Here is a 26,643-nt window from a genome sequence, read left to right on the forward strand (position 1 = left end):
TATCTTTCGGGAATGTAAACAAAGAAGCGCCGGCTGTGTACTGTTGTTGCTGACTACGTTAGAAAAATACGTCCATTTCGCACCGACAACTTTCTTCTTTGCTTGCTCAGCTTCCTTCTCCATAATGCAATGAACATGATTGCAACAGATTCACGAACACAGATGTCCAGAATGCTGTGGAATTATGAAATAAAAACAGAGCTTTTTCGTATTGGCTTCAATGTGGAAGGCATACCCGTGTTCGCCGGTCTACGTCACGCGCATACGTCATCCTCAGAGGCGTTTCGAACCGGAAGTTTAGCGGCAAATTTAAAATGTCACTTTATAAGTTAACCCGGCCGTATTGGCATGTGTTATAATGTTAAGATTTCATCATTGATATATAAACTATCAGACTGCGTGGTCGGTAGTAGTGGGTTTCAGTAGGCCTTTAATGTATTATTGTATATTATTTGGCTTTGTACACTGACTGGGCACTTGTGATTTTATTCATGTCTGCTATCAATTATTTATCAAGGAAAAACAGTTACCGCGTCACTGAGTAAAAAAGACAATTTCCAGCCCGAAATGAAGTCCGAAAGGAGCAATAAAAAACCAAAGAAGCTGAAGCTCCAACAATCAGTAGCCCCTCTCCAAAAAAGCAGCAGGGGTCCCACAGCCATTATCATCCAAAAGGCGTGCACTTTAATTATAACAACATCCTCATTCCAAACCAAAATAGAACATTACCTTAGACACAGGCATCTGGACGCACAGCTTGCTGGAGTGTGTGTGCAAAGAAGACACACATGCAGACATAAAGACACACTCTGAGGCGGCACGTGCACACACACACACACACACACACACACACACACACACACAGTAGAGCAGCTAATCCGGCGTCTGTGATGTGTGCTTCCCTTGTCTTGTATGGGATGTCGCAGCAGTCGGACGGTGAGAGAGCAGTACAGCAAAAAGGGAGGTATGGAGAGTGGAAAGGGTGAAGGATACAGGAAATTAAAGAAGAGATAGGAGGAGAATGGTGAAGTGTCGTGTAAACATAAAGAGGGTGAAGGTTATGCAAAGATTCAATGGAAGTAACTCTGGCGAGCGCAGCTTCCAAGTGTCCTTCCTCTCCCTTCTCCCGCTCCATCTATCTCTCTCAGCCTCCCTCTCGGCGTGCTATTTTTAGAAGTTACTCGTCACAAATCAAAGCCGTGAATCAAAACCACACCGAAGACACACACACACACACACACACACACACGGATATTATTCTCTTTCTTGTGTGTGCGCCCAACCCCAGGAGGTTTGTTCCATCAGACCTTATCTAATCGCATCATGTGCTTGTACAGTATGTGTCGGCCCTATTTTAAATATAGGCACTTACCACAGTGCGTGTCTTTGTCACCCTCCGCCTCTGACTGAAGGCATGTCTAGTAATCATTGGGCTGGGGGAAAAAAAAGTGGAACATCAACTTGAAACTTTGCACCGTATTGTTAATTAGTGGCCAAAAGTGTCTCTCGATGGAAGCATTTTCCCCGTAGATCAGAACTTTTTCCACCAATACCATCTTGGAAAAAATGTGGCTCTCCAAGTACCACCATTATGACCAACATCAAAAGCACACTAGCGTAGTAGGCCTAAGTATTCATTAAAAACAAGGCAGAGGTTTTATTTAACAAATATCCACCCATCCATCCATTCCCTTTTGGGGTCGCGAGGGGTCGCTGGAGCCTATCTCAGAAAAGATTTGGCTCTCCAAGTACCACCATTATGACCAACATTAAAACACAGTAGCGTAGTAGGCCTAAGTATTCATTAAAAACAAGGCAGAGGTTTTGTTTAACAAATATCCATCCATCCATTTTCTACCGCTTGTCCCTTTCGGGGTCGCTGGAGCCTATCTCAGAAAAGATTTGGCTCTCCAAGTACCATCATTATGACCAACATTAAAACACAGTAGCGTAGTAGGCCTAAGTATTCATTAAAAAAAGGCAGGTTTTATTTAACAAAATATCCATCCATCCATTTTCTACCGATTGTCCCTTTTGGGGTCGCTGGAGCCTATCTCAGAAAAGATTTGGCTCTCCAAGTACCACCATTATGACCAACATTAAAACACAGTACCATAGTAGGCTTAAGTATTCGTTAAAAACAAGACAGAGGTTTTATTTAACAAATATCCACCCATCCATCCATGTTCTACCGCTTGTCCCTTTCGGGACATAACATTATGATTTGTACATTTTCAGAATGTGCTTGTTCTATTTTTAAACAAAGAAAACGATCTGAAGTTTTCTTTATTTTTAAGTTATCATGCCGTGATTTTACCAGTCCTGTCCACTTGGGAGTAGATTTTTCTCCATGTGGCCCCCCATCTAAAATGAGTTTGACACACCTGGGTAATGGTACACACACCACAGTTTGAAAATCTCTACTTAGAGGAAAGAATGGAAAGATAAATAGAACTCAAAATACTCATTACTGAATACTGATTTGTTTTGTTAACAGATAGCTAATGACGTCATAAATAACAGTTTTTTTTCACCTCTTCTGGTAAAATAATTATCACCCATATTGCATGATGACGCTGCTGAACAGGACAGGTGAAAAATAGTTGGTCAAATATTCTCTGTACGACAGGAGCTCCATTCTGTTTTTAGGGATCAACTCCAAAAGTACCAGTCAAAGATCCACTATATGACAAAAGCGCTCCACCTATTTTAAGGATCAACTAGAAAAACCCACTCAAAGATCCTCTGGTGTTTATGACAAGAGTGCTCTGTGGTCATTAAGGATCTATTGCAAAAGTGTTAGTCAAAGATCCTTGACATAACAGGAGTCCTCAGCTGTTTTTAAGGACCTACTGCAAAAATGCTAATCAAAGATCCTTTATAATGACAGGAGTGTTTACGGCAAAAATGTTCGTCAACATTTTTTTTAATATGACAGGGGCCATGTGTTTTTTTTAAGGACCTACTGCAAAAACACTATTCAAAGATCCTCTATAAGACAGGAACGTTGTGCTTTTTTAAGGGCCTACTGCAAAAAACGAGAGTAAAATATCTTCTACTGTGCTCTGCTAAAAATGTAAGTCAAATATCTTTGACATGACAGGAGTCCTCAGCTGTTTTTAAGGACCGACTGCAAAAATGCCAGTCAAAGATCCTCTATAATGACAGGAGTGATTCTCTGCCTCTAAGGACCTACGGCAAAAATGTTTGTCAAAGATTTTTTATATGACAGGAGCCGTGTGTTTTTTTTAAGGACCTACTGCAAAAACACTATTCAAAGATCTTCTATATCAGTGGTCCCCAACCTTTTTGTACTTGCGGACCGGTCAATGCTTGAAAATTTGTCCCACGGACCGGGGGGGAAGGGGTAGTAAAAAAAAAAAAAAGTTTTTTTTTTTTTGTTTTTTTTTGTCATTAAGAAATACAATCATGTGTGCTTACTGACTGTATCCCTGCAGACTGTATTGATTTATATTGATATATAATGTATATATTGTGTTTTTTATGTTGATTTAATTTTTTTTTTTTAAATATATATATATATATTTATATATATATATATATATATATATATATATATATATATATATATATATATATATATATATATATATATATATATATTTTTTTTTTTCACATATATATATATATATATATATATATATATATATATATATATATATATATATATATATATATATATATATATATATATATATATATATATATATATATATACATATATATATATATTTTTTTTTTTAACTTCTTGTGTACCAACCGGTCCACGGTGGTTGGGGATCACTGTTCTATATAACATGAGCGTTGTGCTTTTTTAAGGGCCTACTGCAAAAAACTGACAAAAACAGAATGCTGGACGACAGCAAAGACTTACTGTGGAGCAAAGACGGCGTCCACAATGTACATCCGAACATAACATGACAATCAACAATGTCCCCACTAAGAAGGATAAAAACAACAGAAATAATCTTGATTGCTAAAACAAAGTAGATGCGGGAAATAAGACATGGAACTGCTACAGGAAAATACCAACAAAAGAGAAAAAGCCACCAAGATAGGAGCGCAAGACAAGAACTAAAACACTACACACAGGAAAACAGCAGAAAAAAACTCCAAATAAGTCCGGGTGTGATGTGACAGGTGGTGACAGTACACCTACTTTGAGACAAGAGCTATAGTGATGCATGCTTGGTTATGCTTTAAAGTCATATACAACAATTGCGACAATGACTTTTTCAACGCGAAAAATGTGCCTTGGCTCAAAAAAGGTTGAAAAACACTGCTGTATAAGACCGGAGCGCTCAGCTGTTGAAGCAGTTCATGTATGTAACTTGATATTTAAAATTGTTCATCATACTTTGGCATAACTGGTACCCATAATGGCATCCAAAAAGAAAAAAGCCAAAGAAAAAGCAGCAGATAATAAGTTGAAGTCTCATATTCCAACTGTCGTCACAGCCACGCTGCATGCTGAGCACACTGCAGCCTCACTTCTTTTTTCATCAAGCCTGTAATTAAAGTTGCAAGTGAACGCACGGCGTTCCGCCCTCTTCGGGGGCCGAGTGGGCACGGCTCCGCCCGGTCCGCACCCGCTCTGCTCGGTTACACAACACAGTTATGAATAGTAAAAAGTTGAGCTAAAATAAAGCTAAACACCGGCCCACCGAAGGGAAGGCATTAATGTTTAAAGAGGGACAAGGGAATTAATCCACTGCAGGCTGCAGTAGTGAGTAACATAACATCTCCGTGTTGCACCGTGCTCGTTTGTGCGTGTGTGTGTGCGTGTGTGTGTGCGCGTGTGTGTGTGTGCATTTAGGAAAAAGCTAAACAGGAAGAGAGAGTATTGTAAGTGGGCCAAATGACCAGGGAGAAGATGTCTGAGGAGATACTGTATCTGCTTCAAGCGACGGGCCGAAGAGAAACAAAACTCTCAAGAGAGAATTTGGTGACTGGAAAATGAGTTTGGAGCTCATGCAACCATCGACATTTACAGATTTACAGTAGTTTGTTCACACACTGTACAGAAGTAGTGGTGAGAAATGTGATGGGAGTCCAATGAGACTTTAGCTCGGTGAGCGTCTAAAAGCAAGGGGTGTGCAAAGTGCGGCTATTTTTAAAAAATGTAGCGTATTCCAGGGGTGTCAAACTTGTTTTTATTGAGGGCCACATTGCAATTATGGCCGCCCTCAGAGGGCCATTTGTAACAGTGAACATATACACTATCGTTCAAAAGTTTGGGGTCACCCAAACAATTTTGTGGAATAGCCTTCATTTCTAAGAACAAGAATAGACTGTCGAGTTTCAGATGAAAGTTCTCTTTTTCTGGCCATTTTGAGCGTTTAATTGACCCCACAAATGTGATGCTCCAGAAACTCAATCTGCTCAAAGGAAGGTCAGTTTTGTAGCTTCTGTAACGAGCTAAACTGTTTTCAGATGTGTGAACATGATTGCACAAGGGTTTTCTCATCATCAATTAGCCTTCTGAGCCAATGAGCAAACACATTGTACCATTAGAACACTGGAGTGACAGTTGCTGGAAATGGGCCTCTATACACCTATGTAGATATTGCACCAAAAACCAGACATTTGCAGCTAGAATAGTCATTTACCACATTAGCAATGTATAGAGTGTATTTCTTTAAAGTTAAGACTAGTTTAAAGTTATCTTCATTGAAAAGTACAGTGCTTTTCCTTCAAAAATAAGGACATTTCAATGTGACCCCAAACTTTTGAACGGTAGTGTATATGAGTAACACTAATAGTAATATCCTCATTACACAATTTGCATAGGCAACTGTTTTTGATTATTGTATTTTATACTAACAGATTGATGAATAGCTTGCGTAGAAAATTGCAAGTGAAAATGACAAGCAGATATTCAGGTTGTGGAGGGGGGCGTGGCCTGGGGACCTGCAGCGAAGCGGGGTGTGCCAGGACTGGCTTTGAGATCAGCGACAGCTGATTAGATAACGCACCTGTCGCTGATCTCGAAGCCGGTCCTGGCACACCCTGCTTCGCTGCAGGTCTGCAGGCCACGCCCCCCTCCACACAGGTATTTAATTTGATAATTAAAAAAAAAATGCTTGGAAAATCTTGTTGCATGATCAGATAATGTTTAAGTGTAGAACATATCAATCAATCAATCAATGTTTATTTATATAGCCCTAAATCACAAGTGTCTCAAAGGGCTGCACAAGCCACAATGACATCCTCAGTACAGAGCCCACATAATGAAATTGATTGCTGTAAATTTGTTGTCAAAATTCCAAGAACAAATACTGGAATGGATGTGGCTAGCCAAATTTAATGATGAGGTTTTATTTTTTTAAATACATTAAGAACATGCTTTATTATTTCCAGCCTTTCGCAGGCCACACTAAATGATGTGACACACCATTTTAAATGATGTGGCTGGCCAAATTTAATGTTGAGGCTTTATTTTTTTTAAATACATTAAGAACATGCTTTATTATTTCCAGACTTTCGCGGGCCACAATAAATTATGTAACAGGCCGCATGGCATGATGTGACAGGCCATTTTAAATTATGTGGCGGGCCATAAAAATGATGCGCTAGGCCATGTTAAATTATTTCGCCTTATTTATTTATTTTTTTAATCTAAGAAAATACTTTATTATTTCCAGTATTTCGCATGCCACATCAAATGATTTGGCGGGCCAGAAAAAATTATGTGGTGGGCCACATTAAATTATGTGGCTTTATTTAAATAAAAAAAATTAAATAAATTGCTTTATCATTTCCAGCTTTTCGAAACCCCAAAAAATGATGTGGCGAGCCACATTAAATGATGTAATGGTAAATGCTACGCTAATTTGCTCTGTCACCTACAAAACCCAAAGCCAGTGAAGTTGTCACGTTGTGTAAATCATAAATAAAAACAGAATACAATGATTTGCAAATCCTTTTCAACCTATATTCAATTGACAAGATACTTAACGTTCGAACTGGAAAACGTTGTTATTTTTTGCAAATATTAGCTCATTTAGAATTTGATGCCTGCAACATGTATCAAAAAAGCTGGCACAAGTGGCAAAAAAGACTGAGAAAGTTGAGGAATGCTCATCAAACACTTATTTGGAACATCCCACAGGTGAACAGGCTAATTGGGGAACAGGTGGGTGCCATGATTGGGTATAAAAGCAGCTTCCATGAAATGCTCAGTCATTCACAAACAAGGATGGGCCGAGGGTCACCACTTTGTGAACAAATGCATGAGAAAATTGTCGCACAGTTTAAGAACAACATTTCTCAACGAGCTATTGCAAAGAATTTAGGGATTTCACCATCTACGGTCAGTAATATCATCAAAAGGTTCAGAGAACCTGGAGAAATCACTGCACGTAAGCGAATATTACGGACTTTTGATCCCTCAGGTGGTACTGCATCAAAAAGCAACATCAGTGTGTAAAGGATATCACCACATGGGCTCAGGAACGCTTCAGAAAACCATTGTCAGTAACTACAGTTTGTCGCTACATCTGTAAGTGCAAGCTAAAACTCTACTATGCAAAGCCAAAGCCATTTATCAACAACACCCAGAAACGCCGCCGGCTTCGCTGGGCCCGAGCTCATCTAAAATGGACTGATGCAAAGTGGAAAAGTGTTCTGTGGTCTGACGAGTCCACATTTCAAATTGTTTTTGGAAACTGTGGACGTCGCAAAGTTCAAAAGCCAGCATCTGTGATGGTATGGGGATGTATTAGTGCCCAAAGCATGGGTAACTTACACATCTGTGAAGGCACCATCAATGCTAAAAAGTATATGGCATTTTGTCAAATATTTTTAAAATAATTTCACCACGATGTTCTGCAATTTTATCCACAGTCATATTTTTTTGTGGGGTCTTTACAGTAATAATATAGTTTTTTAATGAAATACTACCACACGGCCACCAGTGATGAAGGAACAAAGTATGTTGACAACCACAGAGCTTAAAATGACACCCAAAAACGTATTTTTTCCTTTGCATTTCTTCATACAGTTCTATCATACAGTGGTTAAAAGGGGTGCAGAAAAATATCGATTACCATCCGATTCGCGATTCTTATTTAATTCCAATTACCGTGTTTTTCGGACTATAAGTCGCAGTTTTTTCCATAGTTTGGCCGGGGATGCGACTTATACTCAGGAGCGTCTTATGTGTGAAATTATTAACACATTACCGTAAAATATCAAATAATATTATTTAGCTCATTCACGAAAGAGACTAGACGTATAAGATTTCATCGGATTTAGCGATTAGGAGTGACAGATTGTTTGGTAAACGTATAGCATGTTCTATATGTTATAGTTATTTGAATGACTCTTACCATAATATGTTACGTTAACATACCAGGCACGTTCTCAGTTTGTTTATTTATGCATCATATAACGTACACTTATTCAGCCTGTTGTTCATTCTTCATTCGTTGTTTATTCTTTATTTATTTTAAATTGCCTTTCAAATGTCTATTCTTGGTGTTGGGTTTTATCAAATAAATTTCCCCAAAAAATGCGACTTATACTCCAGTGCGACTTATATATGTTTTTTTCCCTTCTTTATTATGCATTTTCGGCTGGTGCGACTTATACTCCGGAGCGATTTATAGTCCGAAAAATACGGTATACATCGATCCATAAATTTTCAAAAATTGTTTTCCTTTATTTTTAAGAACACGTTTTAGGCCATCTCTGCGCTTACTCACGTGCATATTCATCCGTTTGCTTCCAAGAGGAGCTCGTGTAACCTATAACCTGTTTTGCAAAGGTTCAATTCTATTTTTCATACCAAAATAATATATTGCGAAATTTGGTTTTAAAATGAAAACCGAATCATCACCCCAAAAATTCAATCTAATCAAAACATGAGTTGTTGTAAGAATCACATCCCTAGTGGTTAACGTCTCTTCACACATTCTTAGATTTAGACAAACTTTATTGATCCACAAGGGAAATTGTTCCACACAGTAGCTCAGTTACAATGGATGGAAAGGCTAAGGATGGAAAGGATAATGCAGGTATAAAGTAGACTAAAAATGTACCATAGTAGAAATATAAAGTATAACATATATGTAATATTTACATATTATATATACAGTAAATAATATATACTGATATATTATATTGTAGTATATTTTTATATAATATATACAATATATAACAAATCCAATTACCATGTTATATTACAGTATATGTAACAGCTGCAGCAAAAAATTCTGTAAAATGCTATAAAAAAAGTGCACTTGTACAGTTAATGAACATGTCATGGTGGCAACACCTTGAAACATATTACCCTAAAATGCTCCAGTTAACACCTATTCATTAACCGCTAAGTCAGTGCGGGATACTAAAGCAAATAACCATCCGAGTATCTAATAAATACAATTATGATATTAACAGCTGTGGCTGTAAGCAACCTCCTAATGCCTTTTTTTAATCTTCATTAACCCTACAAGATGGCAGTAGCTGCATTTGCTGTTGTGCGACTCACCTGTTGATGTGAAACTCCACTTGCTGGACCAAGCGGTATAAACGCTGCTACTTCACGTCGCTATAACATTGCTTCTGATGCTGCTGTGTTATTCTAATAACAAATGACCATGTGGTCAAAGAGAGCTTTTTTTTTTATCCTTTCCAATTTGTCATGCACTCCAGATCATTATTACAGATAAGAAATGCATTTCTATGCGTACAGTACATTGCTTCTATGGCTGCGGTAAAGCAGCTATAGAAAAAGAATGCATGACCGTAATGCGCATACGGTACATATTCCTTGTGTACAAAGTGTAAATGGTCTTCCTCACGCTGAATGTGCATTAGATGATTAATATTCAAACAATGGATGGCACGCAGAGTACAGCTTGCGCATGCAGGAGCAAAGACAAATGGAATGGTGTGTCTAATGGGCAGGAAAGTGTGTGCGTGTGCAAAATACTTGCCGACAGTGCATCAATTGTTCCACATTTTGTTATGTTACAGCCTTATTCCAAAATGGGAATAAATTATTTTTTGTCCTAAAAAAAAAAAAAAAAATCCTACAGACAATAAATACCCCATAATGACAATGCAAAAAAAATATATATATATTTTTTGCAATTTAATTTTTTTTTTAATAAATAAAAAAATAAAAAATGACATGTACATAAGTATTCACAGCCTTTGCTTAATACTTTGCTGATGCACCTTTGGCAGCAATTACAGCCTCAAGTCAAGTTTTAAGAAATTTGGTAAATTTAAAAAAAAAAAAAAATCACATTGTCATTATGGGGTATTGTGTGTAGAATTTTGAGGACAACAAATAATTTATTCCATCCCTCCATCCATCCATTTTCTACCGCTTGTCCCTCTTGGGGTCGTGGGGGGTCGCTGTAGCCTATCTCAGCTGCATTCGGGATGTCCGATAATGGATTTTTTGCCGATATCCGATATTCCGATATTGTCCAACTCTTAATTACCGATTCCGATATCAACCTATACCGATGTATACAGTCGTGGAATTAACACATTATTATGCCTAATTTGGTTGTGATGCCCCGCTGGATGCATTAAACAATGTAACAAGGTTTTCCAAAATAAATCAACTCAAGTTATGGAAAAAAAATGCCAACATGGCACTGCCATATTTATTATTGAAGTCACAATGTGCATTATTTTTTTTTAAATGCCTCAAAACAGCAGCTTGGAATTTGGGGCATGCTCTCCCTGAGAGAGCATGAGGAGGTTGAGGTGGGCGGGGTTGAGGTGGGGGGGTAGGGGGTAGCGGGGGGTGTATATTGTAGCGTCCTGGAAGAGTTAGTGCTGCAAGGGGTTCTGGGTATTTGTTCTGTTGTGTTTATGTTGTGTTACGGTGCGGATGTTCTCCCGATACGTGTTTGTCATTCTTGTTTGGTGTGGGTTCACAGTGTGGCGCATATTTGTAACAGTGTTAAAGTTGTTTGTGTGACCTGTATGGCTGTTGACCAAGGCCGTAGAAATGATGTGCCTGTGCCGGCACGCAAAGGCAGTGCCTTTAAGGTTTATTGGCGCTCTGTACTTCTCCCTACGTCCGTGAACACAGCGACGTTTTAAAAAGTCATACATTTTACTTTTTGAAACCGATACCGATCATTTTGAAACCGATACCGATAATTTCCGATATTACATTTTAAAACATTTATCGGCCGATAATATAGTATTATCGGACATTTCTAGTTGTATCATTACAAAATGTGGAAAGAGTGAAGTGGTGTGAATACTTTCCGGAAGCACTGTATAAGCTATTCATGTTTCTGCAATTGTAATTAATATTCATCTTGAATCTAATTAATTGCATATAAGTTGGAATTCCTGCTAAAAAAGATTAGATTGCAATGAATACAGAGTAAGCTGCCCTAATCATGGCAGACAATGCTTCTTCATCATCGCTCATTTAAATCTAAAACATTAGCGCGAGCTGGAATAAAAGTTATTCAGGTCATATTGGGAAGCATTTGAGTCCTTTATAGATAATATGTGTCAAAATCTGACTGGCCGCACGCAGCGAAAAACGGCACCCAAATAAATGTTGCATGTAATTACGCGGTGCTGGCTGAACACAAAGTATTTGCCTCAGAGGTACTCTGCAGAAACGCAATCAAAAGTGAACTCGTTTGTCGAGACGTTCAATATGATTAAGCAAACAGTTCCTGGCCTGCAGGCGGGGACGCCATCATCAAGATTGTAAGAAGAAAGTACTAATAATGACGTTTAGGAAATTGAGCCCGTGCAGGAATTGTGCTGGCAAAAAACGATCCTTGAGCTTAATTGAGTTTTTTTTCCCCACACCAACACCCTCATGAGCATGTGCTGCAAACAAGTTGAGGGTGTGAAACGTCTGGTATCCTGAGCAGATGGCAAAAAAAAGATGTGCTTATTTTTTTGTGGAAGGAGTGAAAAGAGTCGCTTCCATTGCGCTGGATTGCGAATTTCAGAGGGAAATAAAAAGAGGGAAATTACAAGTGGAGTTCATCCAAATTAAGAGGCAATCAGTGGAAGCTGTGTGCCGATTATGTGTGTCGATGCTTGCATCGATTCAAGGCGCTAGACGTGTTTGCCTGACATTCTTTTCAATGAAGTCATCAGTAGTTTCAATGGGGACGTTCTACACAATCATGCTATGTGGACGGAATAAAATGTATAAAAGCAGAACTGTAACAAAGATTATTGTACAAAACACAAAACCAGTAAAGTTGGCACGTTGTGTAATTAGTAAATAAAAACAGAATACAATGGTTTGCAAATCCTTTTCAAATTATATTCAATTGAATAGACTGCAAAGACAAGATAATTAATTATGTTGTTGATAACAAAATAATTAACTTTCGAACTGGTAAACGTTGTTATTGTTTACAAATAATAGCTCATTTGGAAGCTGGCACAAGTGGCAAAAAAAGACTGAGAAAGTTGAGGACTGCTCATCAAACACTTATTTGGAACATCCCACAGGTGAACAGACCAATTGGGAACAGGTGTTGTGCCATGATTGGGTATAAAAGCAAATTCCATGAAATGCTCCGTCATTCACAAACAAGGATGGGGCGAGAGTCACCACTTTGTGAAGAAATGCCTGAGCAAATTGTTTAAGAACGGTCGGTTTGCCGGTCGGTCTGTTGGTTGTTTGGTTTGTTGGTTAGTTTGTCTTTTGGCCAGTTGGTGGGTTAGTTTGTCTTTCAGTTGGTTGGTTGGTTTGTCTTTTGGCTGGTTGGTTAAATAACTCACAAACTTATCAGTTGATTTTCATAAAACTTTCAGGATATGTCCAAAATGAGATAAGGAACAATTGATTAGATTTTGGGCCTGATCGGGATCATTTGTACTACATTACTGTGTGTACGTGCATGCGTGTATTTGTGTGTTAGCGGACCCGTAAAGACATTAAATAACTGACAGGAGTGTTCCCTCGGTTTCTTTCATTCGACTATGGATAGCTGAAAATGTTACAGGCGGATTTTCAGACAGAAAGTTAGTTCATCCCATGCTTACATCTCATTGTGCAAAATGAGAACGTTTTAACGGGAACTAAATATACAATATTAGTACATAGCTCATGAAAAACAAGATTTGTTTTGTTATTTCAATTGTAATTCGGCCAAACCACTTACATTAGAAAATAATCTCCCTTGAAAATGACTGCCGTCATTTGATTATTATAATAAAACATTTAACTTGTTATTGAGTCAGGTTTGGGACAGGCGCTGGTATGGCCACAGTGTGCACATCTGATGTCGCTCACATGTGCATCACTGGATGCTGAGGGAGTTTTTGCGTTTGCTCAGACACATGAAAAATTAGAGGGAACATTGCTTACGACCCCTTGTCAAAAATGAACTAAAGTTGCCTGATAGTGGCCAACACATTTTTAGTCATTTGATTTTCATAAAACTTTCATGGTATGTCCAAAATGAGATAAGGAACAACTGATTAGATTTTGGGCCTGATCGGGATCATTTGTACTACATTACTGTGTGTATGTGTGTGTTAGCGGACCCATAAAGACAATAAATAACTGACAGGAGTGTTCCCTCTGTTTCTTTCATTCGACTATAGATAGCTGAAAATGTTACAGGCGGATTTTCAGGCAGAAAGTTACAGGAATGTACACTTCATCCCATGCTTACATCTCATTGTGCTACATGAGAACGTTTTCATGGGGACTGAATATAGAATATTAGTACATAGCTGCTCATGAAAAACAAGTTTGTTTTTGTTATTTTCATTGTAAGTAGGCCAAATCACTTATATTAGAAAATAATCTCCCATGGAAATGACTGCTGTCATTTGATTATTATAATAAAACATTTAACTTGTTATTGAATCAGGTGCTGGTATGGCCACAGTGTGCACATCTGATGTTGCTCCATCTGATGTTGCTCACATGTGCATCACTGGATGCTGAGGGAGTTTTTGCGTTTGCTCAGACACATGAAAAATTAGAGGGAACATTGCTTACGACCCCTTGTCAAAAATGAACTAAAGTTGCCTGAGAAGGGCCAACACATTTTTAGTCATTTGATTTTCATAAAACTTTCAGCATATTTGCAAAATGAGATAAGGAACAACTGACTAGATATTGGGCCTGATTGGGATCATTTGTACTACGTTACTGTGTGTATGTGCATGCGTGTACGTGCATGCGTGTATGTGTGTGTTAGCGCAGTGGTCCCCAACCACCGGTCCGGGGACCGGTACCGGTCCGTGACACGTTTGCTACCGGGCCGTAGAGAAACATTAATTGATTTATAAACTACCGCATTTTCTTCGAATTGTCTTCCGCCTGTCCCACTAAACACACCAATAAGCTTGTTAATTGATGCATAATACAACTATTTTATTATAGTACATGGGAAAATGCATATTAATGGCCATATAACATGTTAATGTGCCAGATTGTAACCAAAGGCTCATCTGCCACGCGTAGAAAGCCGGTCGTGAAAATAACGCATGCATTAAACCGGTCCCTGGTGGAAAAAAGGTTGGGGAACCCTGTGTTAGCGGACCCATAAATACATTGTATGACTGACAGGAGTGTTCACTCTGTTTCTTTCATTCGACAAGAGATAGCTGAAAATGTTACAGGCGGATTTTCAGACAGAAAGTTACAGGAATGTACACTTCTCCCATGCTTACATCTCATTGTGCTACATGAGAACGATTTCATAGGGACTTAATATAGAATATTAGTACATAGCTCATGAAAAACTAAAATTGTTTTTGTTATTTTCATTGTAAGTAGGCCAAACCACTTATATTAGAAAATAATCCCATGGAAATAACTGCCGTCATTTGATTATTATAATAAAATATTTAACTTGTTATTGAGTCAGGTGCTGGTATGGCCACAGTGTGCACATCTGATGTCGCTCACATGTGCATCACTGGATGCTGAGGGAGTTTTTGCGTTTGCTCAGACATGTGAAAAATTAGAGGGAACATTGCTTACGACCCCTTGTCAAAAATGAACTAAAGTTGCCTGAGAAGGGCAAACACATTTTTAGTCGTTTGTTTTTCATAAAAGTTTCAGCGTATGTCCAAAATGAGATAAGGAACAACTGATTAGATTTTGGGCCTGATTGGGATCATTTGTACTACGTTACTGTGTGTACGTGCATGTGTGTACGTGCATGCGTGTATGTGTGTGTTAGCGCAGTGGTCCCCAACCACCGGTCCGGGGACCGGTACCGGTCCGTGACACGTTTGCTACCGGGCCGTAGAGAAACATTAATTGATTTATAAACAACCGCATTTTCTTCGAATTGTCTTCCGCCTGTCCCACTAAACACACCAATAAGCTTGTTAATTGATGTATAATACAACTATTTTATTATAGTACATGGGAAAATGCATATTAATGGCCATATAACATGTTAATGTGCCAGATTGTAACCAAAGGCTCATCTGCCACGCGTAGAAAGCCGGTCGTGAAAATAACGCATGCATTAAACCGGTCTCTGGTGGAAAAAAGGTTGGGGAACCCTGTGTTAGCGGACCCATAAATACATTGTATGACTGACAGGAGTGTTCACTCTATTTCTTTCATTCGACGAGAGATAGCTGAAAATGTTACAGGCAGATTTTCAGACAGAAAGTTACAGGAATGTACACTTCATCCCATGCTTACATCTCATTGTGCTACATGAGAACGTTTTCATGGGGACTGAATAAACAACATTAGTACATAGCTCATGAAAAACTAGATTGTTTTTGTTATTTTCATTGTAAGTAGGCCAAACCACTTATATTAGAAAATAATCCCATGGAAATGACTGTTGTCATTTGATTATTATAATAAAACATTTAACTTGTTATTGAGTCAGGTGCTGGTATGGCCACAGTGTGCACATCTGATGTCGCTCACATGTGCATCACTGGATGCTGAGGGAGTTTTTGCGTTTGCTCAGACACGTGAAAAATTAGAGGGAACATTGCTTACGACCCCTTGTCAAAAATGAGCTAAAGTTGCCTGAGAAGGGCCAACACATTTTTAGTCGTTTGTTTTTCATAAAAGTTTCAGCGTATGTCCAAAATGAGATAAGGAACAACTGATTAGATTTTGGGCCTGATCGGGATCATTTGTACTACATTACTGTGTGTATGTGTGTGTTAGCGGACCCATAAAGACATTAAATAACTGACAGGAGTGTTCCCTCTGTTTCTTTCATTCGACCTTAGATAGCTGAAAATGTTACAGGTGGATTTTCAGGCAGAAAGTTACAGGAATGTACACTTCATCCCATGCTTACATCTCATTGTGCTACATGAGAACGTTTTCATGGGGACTGAATATAGAATATTAGTACATAGCTCATGAAAAACAAGTTTGTTTTTGTTATTTTCATTGTATGTAGGCCAAATCACTTATATTAGAAAATAATCTCCCATGGAAATGACTGCTGTCATTTGATTATTATAATAAAACATTTAACTTGTTATTTAGTCAGGTGCTGGTATGGCCACAGTGTGCACATCTGATGTCGCTCACATGTGCATCACTGGATGCTGAGGGAGTTTTTGCATTTGCTCAGACATGTGAAAAATTAGAGGGAACATTGCTTACGACCCCTTGTCAAAAATGAACTAAAGTTGCCTGAGAAGGGCCAACCCTTTTTTTAGCCGTTTGATTTTCATAAAACGATCAGGATATGTCCAAAATTAGATAACGAACAACTGATAACATTTTGGGCCTGATCGAGGATAATTTGTACTATGGTACCTTACTATGTGTACTTGTATGCGTGTGTGCGTGTACGTGTGTTAGCGGACCCGTAAAGACATTGGATGACTGACAGGAGTGTTCACTCTGTTTCTTTCATTCGACTATAGATAGCTGAAAATGTTACAGGCGGATTTTCAGACAGAAAGTTACAGGAATTTACACTTCATACCATGCTTACATCTCATTGTGCAACATGAGAACGTTTTCATGGGAACTAAATATACAATATTAGTACATAGCTCATGAAAAACAAGATTGTTTTTGTTATTTTAATTGCAATTCGGCCAAATCAATTATATTACAAAATTATCCCATGAAAATGACGGCCGTCATTTGATTATTATAATAAAACATTGAACTTGTTATTGAGTCAGGTGCTGGTATGGCCACAGTGTGCACATCTGATGTTGCTCACATGTGCATCACTGAATGCTGAGGGAATTTTTGCATTTGCTCAGACACGTGAAAAATTAGAGGGAACATTGCTTACGACCCCTTGTCAAAAATGAACTAAAGTTGCCTGAGAAGGGCCAACACATTTTTAGTCATTTGATATGTTGTTTTGTAGGTAAAAGAAAAATAGAAAGAACATTACAGTATGCTCAGGTCAACACCATAATATTTGAAGTCTCTAAGAGCACATGAAAAAAAGAAGTTAATAGCACTCGAGTGAGTCAAGCAGCACAACCCTTGAGCCGAGCGACAATTCAAATAAGAGCATCAAAGAAGAAGAAGAAAGCTGGAAACATTGCTGATTAAGTGTGCCAGGCATCGGGAATGAAGTGGGGTACTGCACATGCTAATATATGCGCTCACACATGTTCATGTGTTAACGGCTTCATGATTAAGGCTGGGGACGAATGTGAAAAAAGACAGGATGTGGACAAGAGCGTCCAGTTTGTACCTGATCGAAGTGATCAATGGCGGGATCCCTTCTGTGAAGCTGGAGCTGCTGGTCAATGTTGTCCTTCAGGCACTGGCACACACGATGCTTCTGGTCTGCCGAATACGCTTCCAGGCTGAGCAGGCAGTCACATTTCTGTGCGAGACAAGATAGAGGGATGGACATTACTGCTCGGATCCAACATCCACATGAAAATACGCACAATTTACGGTAAAATACCGGCAGCTGTGTTTGCCAGGAATTCACCGTAAAAAAAATAAGGTCACGATGTGCAGGTCATTACGGGATGTTGAATGCGTTAATTTTACAGTTGATAACTGTTTTTGCTTATTGGTATGAAAAAAACTGATGCATTGGTAACCTGTCTACAAAAAAAAACATTGAATTTACGGTGGGAGGTTGGAGGTGGGAGTAAGCCAGAGTACCTGGAGAGAACATGCAAACTTCACACAGAAAGACCCCTAACCTGAGAATTGAACCCAGGACCTTCTCACTATGAGGCACGAGCACTGTATTTCGTATCTGGAAAAAAATGCCTGTGTTTTGGAGACTTGTGACCGGTACATGAGGATTTTCACTTGGAAGCATTTGTACAACCTTTCACTGGACAACGCACAACATGGCCTTCTGCAACATGTTCCTTCAAGTGAGCTATTAAAAATGAGCTTTAAATAGTTTCTTGCAACCAGTTCCAGCACACTTTAAACACAGCGGGATTCATTTCGATGCAGTTTCACAGAGCCATGACCTCTCAATGTCTGAAACTACTTGCCGCGAAAATACAAGAAAACATGTTCGCCAAAATTTACTAGGCTAATGCTTTAACACAAACCCCTAAAACAATTAAGGTATGCTGTAAATTTAAATGTACAATCTGCAAAATCTTTAATTTAGACAGAATAATACCGTACAATTTTTTCTATGCTTGTGATATTACAGTATTTGCAAATGCATTGAACCATTTTTTATTATTTTCACAGTAAAGTCATGTGTTTTCCACGTTTTATAACCATAGTCATTTTGCTTATCTACTGTTTCTTGGTTTGCGGGAATCCACTGCATTTACTACTGTGAAACTATTTTTGATTTCATGGTGTTTTACTGTTGATATTTAAAAATTGTTTGCAGTGCAGTTTTATTTTTGAAAATATACAAATTTATTTTCCTAATATTCACATTAAATTGCTATTTCATTAATGTAATAATACAACTTTAAAAAAAACACTTCATTTTGGAATACTACACAATGCTAATTAGACACTTCTCTGAAATGTATACTTTTTTATCAATTATTTTAGTACAGCATTATTCTTGTAATTATACTACTTTATTTCCCAATTTCATTTTATTTTTAATTTTAAAAAAACCACTGTATTCTCATAACACCGCTACTTTATTTTTTGTAATATTACAACATTAAAAATAAATCTGACTTCATTTTTGTAATGTTACAAAATATTCACATAATTACGAGTCTTATGTAGAAATTCAAATTTTGTATAAAAATTTTTTTTGTAAGTACCGTATTTTCCGGACCATAGGGCGCACCGGATTGGCAATGGCAACAGCGGAGGATAAATGTCCCATAACAAGAAGATAGAGAAAAAGAGGAAGCCTTTCGACTATGGCGTCGGTACGAACTACAAAGGCGGAGACGCTCAAATTTTCAGGACTTATGCAGATCCCAAATACAGATCAGCAGGTACCAGAAGGTAACAAAAGTTGCTTTTGCATAATATTGCAAAACAAAACGACAGATAATATGTCTTACCTTATACACACACCATAATAATACCCGTATGTTGAAGCACAGTACAATCCATCAAGCGGAGCAGCTTCATAGCTTACCAAAATCGTACTAAAACATTTTGATAGATTTTTGAGACCTGTGTGTAATGTTCTATATTTTCAATGAAACACATAACATTTTGGTGTTGTTTACTTGAGTCATTTTGCAGTCTACACGTATCTCTTATGTGTGACTGCCATCATATTGCCGTCTACACGTATCTCTTATGTGTGCCTGCCATCTACTGGTCACACTTACTGTATCATTTCACCATGTACCAAATAAAATATCTTCGAGGTCGGTAAGAACAACCAAAATTATTTCGTATATTAGGCACACCGGGTTATAAGGCGCACTGTCGCGTTTTGAGAAAATGAAAGGATTTTAGGTGCGCCTTATAGTCCAAAAAATACGGTCTACGACACGTTTGCCCTAATATTACTTTATTCTCTGAAAAAAAATCAGCTTTATTGTCATTAATTAAAAAAAATGTAAGACTAACTTTTTCCTCTGTCTCTCAATTTAATTTGTGTGTGAAGTCAACACTATCCTCTAACAATACTATGTTGTTTTTTTTTTGATGACTTTATTCTCCTAACTAAACAACTTTATTTTGTTGATACAATTTCAGCTTATAGAGGAGACTTATGATGTTGTTTGGCTTTTTATGCTTGGGATTCATCAAGCCCCACTTGGCTGCTTCCTGTTGTTTTCTATCTCCCGAAATGTGTTCTTTAGAGCTGCCGCGGAAAAACACCAGCAGCAGGCAAGACAAATATAAACATTACAGTATTGGAATATTAGGGTCCAAAGTCAAGGTCAAACGTGATGAAATGGACAAAAAAACAACAGAAGGGGAAGTATTTATGGCACATCACACTGGCTGAGATGATGAATTAGTGGCTTGGGCATAGCAGACAGAGATCACTGTCAATGTTCTTTGAAATCCATCACTTAGAGCCACTTTAAGTCTGTCACAGTGCACCCGCAGCCTGTTGACCCTCCTGTAACAAATCCTTATGCCAAGCTGTGTTTTCTTCTTTTCAAAAACTGAAGCAAAATGCAGTACAAGTCATGCTCATTGAATAGCATAAGAAAGTGCTTTCAAACTTTTAACTTAACGTGTTTAGAGCCTTTCTGCTCACTCAAGTGCTTGTGGGCTTATTTGAACAGCTGCAAAGAGAGTTTATGCCAGGAGCTGGTCCTGGTTACCTGTGTTCCTGTCATGATCCGTTCATGTTTAGTTTGTTATTTCTTAGTTGTTTAGTTCTGTTTCAGCACCCCTGTTTGTTTTCTTTGTTGCCATGGGTGCTGATTTTTGTCACCTGCCTCTGATTAGTGGTCGGGAAGCTACACCTGTTCCTAATCACTGATCAGAGAGCTATTTATTGCTGCCTCACGCCACACTCTGCTTGGCAGTTTTATTTGCGGCACGCGACAGTTACGTTGGTTCTTCTTGCTCCTGATGTAGTTTGAGAATTTTGCCATGAGTGCTGATTTTTGTCACCTGCCTCTGATTAGCGGTTGGGACGCTCACCTGCTCCCGGTCACTAATCAGAGAGCTATTTATTTCTGCCTCACTGTTTTATTTGTGCCACGCAACAGTTACGTTGGTTCTTTTTGCTCCTGTTGTGGTTTGAGAATTTTGCCATGAGTGCTGATTTTTGTCACCTGCCTCTGATTAGCGGTTGGGACGCTCACCTGCTCCCGGTCACTAATCAGAGAGCTATTTATTCCTGCCTCACTGTTTTATTTGTGACACGCAACAGTTACGTTGGTTCTTTTTGCTCCTGTTGTAGTTTGAGAATTTTGCCATGGGTGCTGATTTTTGTCACCTGCTTCTGATTTGTGGTCGGGACGCTCACCTGCTCCCGGTCACTAATCAGAGAGCTATTCATTACTGCCTCACTGTTTTATTTGTGACACGCAACAGTTACGTCGGTTCTTCTTGCTCCTGTTGTAGTTTGAGAATTTTGCCATGGGTGCTGATTTTTGTCACCTGCTTCTGATTTGTGGTCGGGACGCTCACCTGCTCCCGGTCACTAATCAGAGAGCTATTTATTCCTGCCTCACTGTTTTATTTGTGACACGCAACAGTTACGTTGGTTCTTCTTGCTCCTGTTGTGGTTTGAGAATTTTGCCATGGGTGCTGATTTTTGTCACCTGCCTCTGATTAGTGGCCGGGACGCTCACCTGCTCCCGGGTCACTAATCAGAGAGCTATTTATTCCTGCCTCACTGTTTTATTTGCGACACGCAACAGTTACGTTGGTTCTTCTTGCTCCTGTTGTGGTTTGAGAATTTTGCCATGGGTGCTGATTTTTGTCACCTGCCTCTGATTAGCGGTCGGGACGCTCACCTGCTCCTGGTCACTAATCAGAGAGCTATTTATTCCTTCTTCACTGTTTTATTTGCGACATGCAACAGTTATGTCGATTCTTCTTGCTCCTGTTGTAGTTTGAGAATTTTGCCATGGGTGCTGATTTTTGTCACCTGCTTCTGATTTGTGGTCGGGACGCTCACCTGCTCCCGGTCACTAATCAGAGAGCTATTTATTCCTGCCTCACTGTTTTATTTGTGACACGCAACAGTTACGTTGGTTCTTCTTGCTCCTGTTGTGGTTTGAGAATTTTGCCATGGGTGCTGATTTTTGTCACCTGCCTCTGATTAGTGGCCGGGACGCTCACCTGCTCCCGGGTCACTAATCAGAGAGCTATTTATTCCTGCCTCACTGTTTTATTTGCGACACGCAACAGTTACGTTGGTTCTTCTTGCTCCTGTTGTGGTTTGAGAATTTTGCCATGGGTGCTGATTTTTGTCACCTGCCTCTGATTAGCGGTCGGGACGCTCACCTGCTCCTGGTCACTAATCAGAGAGCTATTTATTCCTTCTTCACTGTTTTATTTGCGACATGCAACAGTTATGTCGATTCTTCTTGCTCCTGTTGTGGTTTGATAATTTTGCCATGAGTGCTGATTTTTGTCACCTGCCTCTGATTAGTCGCAGGGACGCTCACCTGCTCCCGGTCACTAATCAGAGAGCTATTCATTCCTGCCTCACTGTTTTATTTGTGACACGCAACAGTTACGTTGGTTCTTCTTGCTCCTGTTGTAGTTTGAGAATTTTGCCATGGGTGCTGATTTTTGTCACCTGCTTCTGATTTGTGGTCGGGACGCTCACCTGCTCCCAGTCACTAATCAGAGAGCTATTTATTCCTGCCTCACTGTTTTATTTGTGACACGCAACAGTTACGTTGGTTCTTCTTGCTCCTGTTGTGGTTTGAGAATTTTGCCATGGGTGCTGATTTTTGTCACCTGCCTCTGATTAGTGGTCGGGACGCTCACCTGCTCCCGGGTCACTAATCAGAGAGCTATTTATTCCTGCCTCACTGTTTTATTTGCGGCACGCAACAGTTACGTTGGTTCTTCTTGCTCCTGTTGTGGTTTGAGAATTTTGCCATGGGTGCTGATTTTTGTCACCTGCCTCTGATTAGCGGTCGGGACGCTCACCTGCTCCTGGTCACTAATCAGAGAGCTATTTATTCCTTCTTCACTGTTTTATTTGCGACACGCAACAGTTACGTTGGTTCTTCTTGCTCCTGTTGTGGTTTGAGAATTTTGCCATGGGTGCTGATTTTTTTCACCTGCCTCTGATTAGCGGTCGGGACGCTCACCTGCTCCTGGTCACTAATCAGAGAGCTATTTATTCCTTCTTCACTGTTTTATTTGCGACACGCAACAGTTATGTCGATTCTTCTTGCTCCTGTTGTGGTTTGATAATTTTGCCATGAGTGCTGATTTTTGTCACCTGCCTCTGATTAGTCGCAGGGACGCTCACCTGCTCCCGGTCACTAATCAGAGAGCTATTTATTCCTGCCTCACTGTTTTATTTGCGACACGCGACAGTTACGTTGGTTCTTCTTGCTCCTGATGTAGTTTGAGAATTTTGCCATGGGTGCTGATTTTTGTCACCTGCCTCTGATTAGCGGTTGGGACGCTCACCTGCTCCCAGTCACTAATCAGAGAGCTATTTATTCCTGCCTCACTGTTTTATTTGTGACACGCAACAGTTACGTCGGTTCTTCTTGCTCCTGTTGTGGTTTGAGAATTTTGCCATGGGTGCTGATTTTTGTCACCTGCTTCTGATTTGTGGTCGGGATGCTCACCTGCTCCCGGTCACTAATCAGAGAGCTATTTTTTCCTGCCTCACTGTTTTATTTGCGACACGCAACAGTTATGTTGGTTCTTCTTGCTCCTGTTGTGGTTTGAGAATTTTGCCATGGGTGCTAATTTTTGTCACCTGCCTCTGATTAGTGGTCGGGATGCTCACCTGCTCCTGGTCACTAATCAGAGAGCTATTTATTCCTGCCTCACTGTTTTATTTGCGACACGCAACAGTTACGTTGGTTCTTCTTGCTCCTGTTGTAGTTTGAGAATTTTGCCATGGGTGCTGATTTTTGTCGCCTGCCTCTGATTAGCGGTCGGGACGCTCACCTGCTCCCGGTCACTAATCAGAGAGCTATTTATTCCTGCCTCACTGTTTTATTTGCGACACGCAACAGTTACATTGGTTCTTCTTGCTCCTGTTGTGGTTTGAGAATTTTGCCTTGGGGGCTGATTTTTGTCACTTGCTTCTGATTTGTGGTCGGGACGCTCACCTGCTCCCGGTCACTAATCAGAGAGCTATTTATTCCTGCCTCACTGTTTTATTTGTGACACGCAACAGTTACGTTGGTTCTTCTTGCTCCTGTTGTAGTTTGAGAATTTTGCCATGGGTGCTGATTTTTGTCACCTGCCTCTGATTAGCGGTCGGGACGCTCACCTGCTCCCAGTCACTAATCAGAGAGCTATTTATTTCTGCCTCACTGTTTTATTTGAGACACGCAACAGTTACGTCGGTTCTTCTTGCTCCTGTTGTGGTTTGAGAATGTTGCCATGGGTGCTGATTTTTGTCACCTGCCTCTGATTAGTGTTCGGGGCGCTCACCTGCTCCCGGTCACTAATCAGAGAGCTATTTATTCCTGCCTCACTGTTTTATTTGTGACACGCAACAGTTACGTCGGTTCTTCTTGCTCCTGTTGTGGTTTGAGAATTTTGCCATGGGGGCTGATTTTTGTCACCTGCTTCTGATTTGTAGTCGGGACGCTCACCTGCTCCCAGTCACTAATCAGAGAGCTATTTATTCCTGCCTCACTGTTTTATTTGCGACACGCGACAGTTACGTTGGTTCTTCTTGCTCCTGATGTAGTTTGAGAATTTTGCCATGGGTGCTGATTTTTGTCACCTGCCTCTGATTAGCGGTTGGGACGCTCACCTGCTCCCAGTCACTAATCAGAGAGCTATTTATTCCTGCCTCACTGTTTTATTTGTGACACGCAACAGTTACGTCGGTTCTTCTTGCTCCTGTTGTGGTTTGAGAATTTTGCCATGGGTGCTGATTTTTGTCACCTGCTTCTGATTTGTGGTCGGGATGCTCACCTGCTCCCGGTCACTAATCAGAGAGCTATTTTTTCCTGCCTCACTGTTTTATTTGCGACACGCAACAGTTATGTTGGTTCTTCTTGCTCCTGTTGTGGTTTGAGAATTTTGCCATGGGTGCTAATTTTTGTCACCTGCCTCTGATTAGTGGTCGGGATGCTCACCTGCTCCTGGTCACTAATCAGAGAGCTATTTATTTCTGCCTCACTGTTTTATTTGCGACACGCAACAGTTACGTTGGTTCTTCTTGCTCCTGTTGTAGTTTGAGAATTTTGCCATGGGTGCTGATTTTTGTCGCCTGCCTCTGATTAGCGGTCGGGACGCTCACCTGCTCCCGGTCACTAATCAGAGAGCTATTTATTCCTGCCTCACTGTTTTATTTGCGACACGCAACAGTTACATTGGTTCTTCTTGCTCCTGTTGTGGTTTGAGAATTTTGCCTTGGGGGCTGATTTTTGTCACTTGCTTCTGATTTGTGGTCGGGACGCTCACCTGCTCCCGGTCACTAATCAGAGAGCTATTTATTCCTGCCTCACTGTTTTATTTGTGACACGCAACAGTTACGTTGGTTCTTCTTGCTCCTGTTGTAGTTTGAGAATTTTGCCATGGGTGCTGATTTTTGTCACCTGCCTCTGATTAGCGGTCGGGACGCTCACCTGCTCCCAGTCACTAATCAGAGAGCTATTTATTTCTGCCTCACTGTTTTATTTGAGACACGCAACAGTTACGTCGGTTCTTCTTGCTCCTGTTGTGGTTTGAGAATATTGACATGGGTGCTGTTTTTTGTCACCTGCCTCTGATTAGTGGTCGGGACGCTCACCTGCTCCTGGTCACTAATCAGAGAGCTATTTATTCCTGCCTCACTGTTTTATTTGTGACACGCAACAGTTACGTTGGTTCTTCTTGCTCCTGTTGTGGTTTGAGAATTTTGCCATGGGTGCTGATTTTTGTCACCTGCTTCTGATTAGTGGTCGGGACGCTCACCTGCTCCCGTTCACTAATCAGAGAGCTATTTATTCCTGCCTCACTGTTTTATTTGTGACACGCAACAGTTATGTCGATTCTTCTTGCTCCTGTTGTGGTTTGATAATTTTGCCATGAGTGCTGATTTTTGTCACCTGCCTCTGAATAGTCGCAGGGACGGTCACCTGCTCCCGGTCACTAATCAGAGAGCTATTTATTCCTGCCTCACTGTTTTATTTGTGACACGCAACAGTTACGTCGGTTCTTCTTGCTCCTGTTGTGGTTTGAGAATTTTGCCATGGGTGCTGATTTTTGTCACCTGCTTCTGATTTGTGGTCGGGACGCTCACCTGCTCCCGGTCACTAATCAGAGAGCTATTTTTTCCTGCCTCACTGTTTTATTTGCGACATGCAACAGTTATGTTGGTTCTTCTTGCTCCTGTTGTGGTTTGAGAATTTTGCCATGGGTGCTAATTTTTGTCACCTGCCTCTGATTAGTGGTTGGGATGCTCACCTGCTCCTGATCACTAATCAGAGAGCTATTTATTCCTGCCTCACTGTTTTATTTGCGACACGCAACAGTTACGTTGGTTCTTCTTGCTCCTGTTGTAGTTTGAGAATTTTGCCATGGGTGCTGATTTTTGTCTCCTGCCTCTGATTAGCGGTCAGGACGCTCACCTGCTCCCGTTCACTAATCAGAGAGCTATTTATTCCTGCCTCACTGTTTTATTTGTGACACCCAACAGTTATGTTGATTCTTCT

General features: G+C 40.0%; 1 protein-coding gene across 1 annotated transcript in view; it reads right to left on the minus strand.

Annotated features, from left to right (window-relative positions):
• Nucleotides 1-26,643, minus strand: part of LOC133655280 (regulator of G-protein signaling 3-like) — a 378,581-nt gene that overhangs the window by 164,857 nt on the left and 187,081 nt on the right. Inside the window, 1 exon segment of the mRNA XM_062055278.1 lies at nt 17,655-17,789. Coding sequence (XP_061911262.1) covers nt 17,655-17,789 — 135 coding nt within the window.

Source organism: Entelurus aequoreus, linkage group LG08 (genome assembly GCF_033978785.1).
Source record: "Entelurus aequoreus isolate RoL-2023_Sb linkage group LG08, RoL_Eaeq_v1.1, whole genome shotgun sequence".
NCBI lineage: Eukaryota > Metazoa > Chordata > Actinopteri > Syngnathiformes > Syngnathidae > Entelurus > Entelurus aequoreus.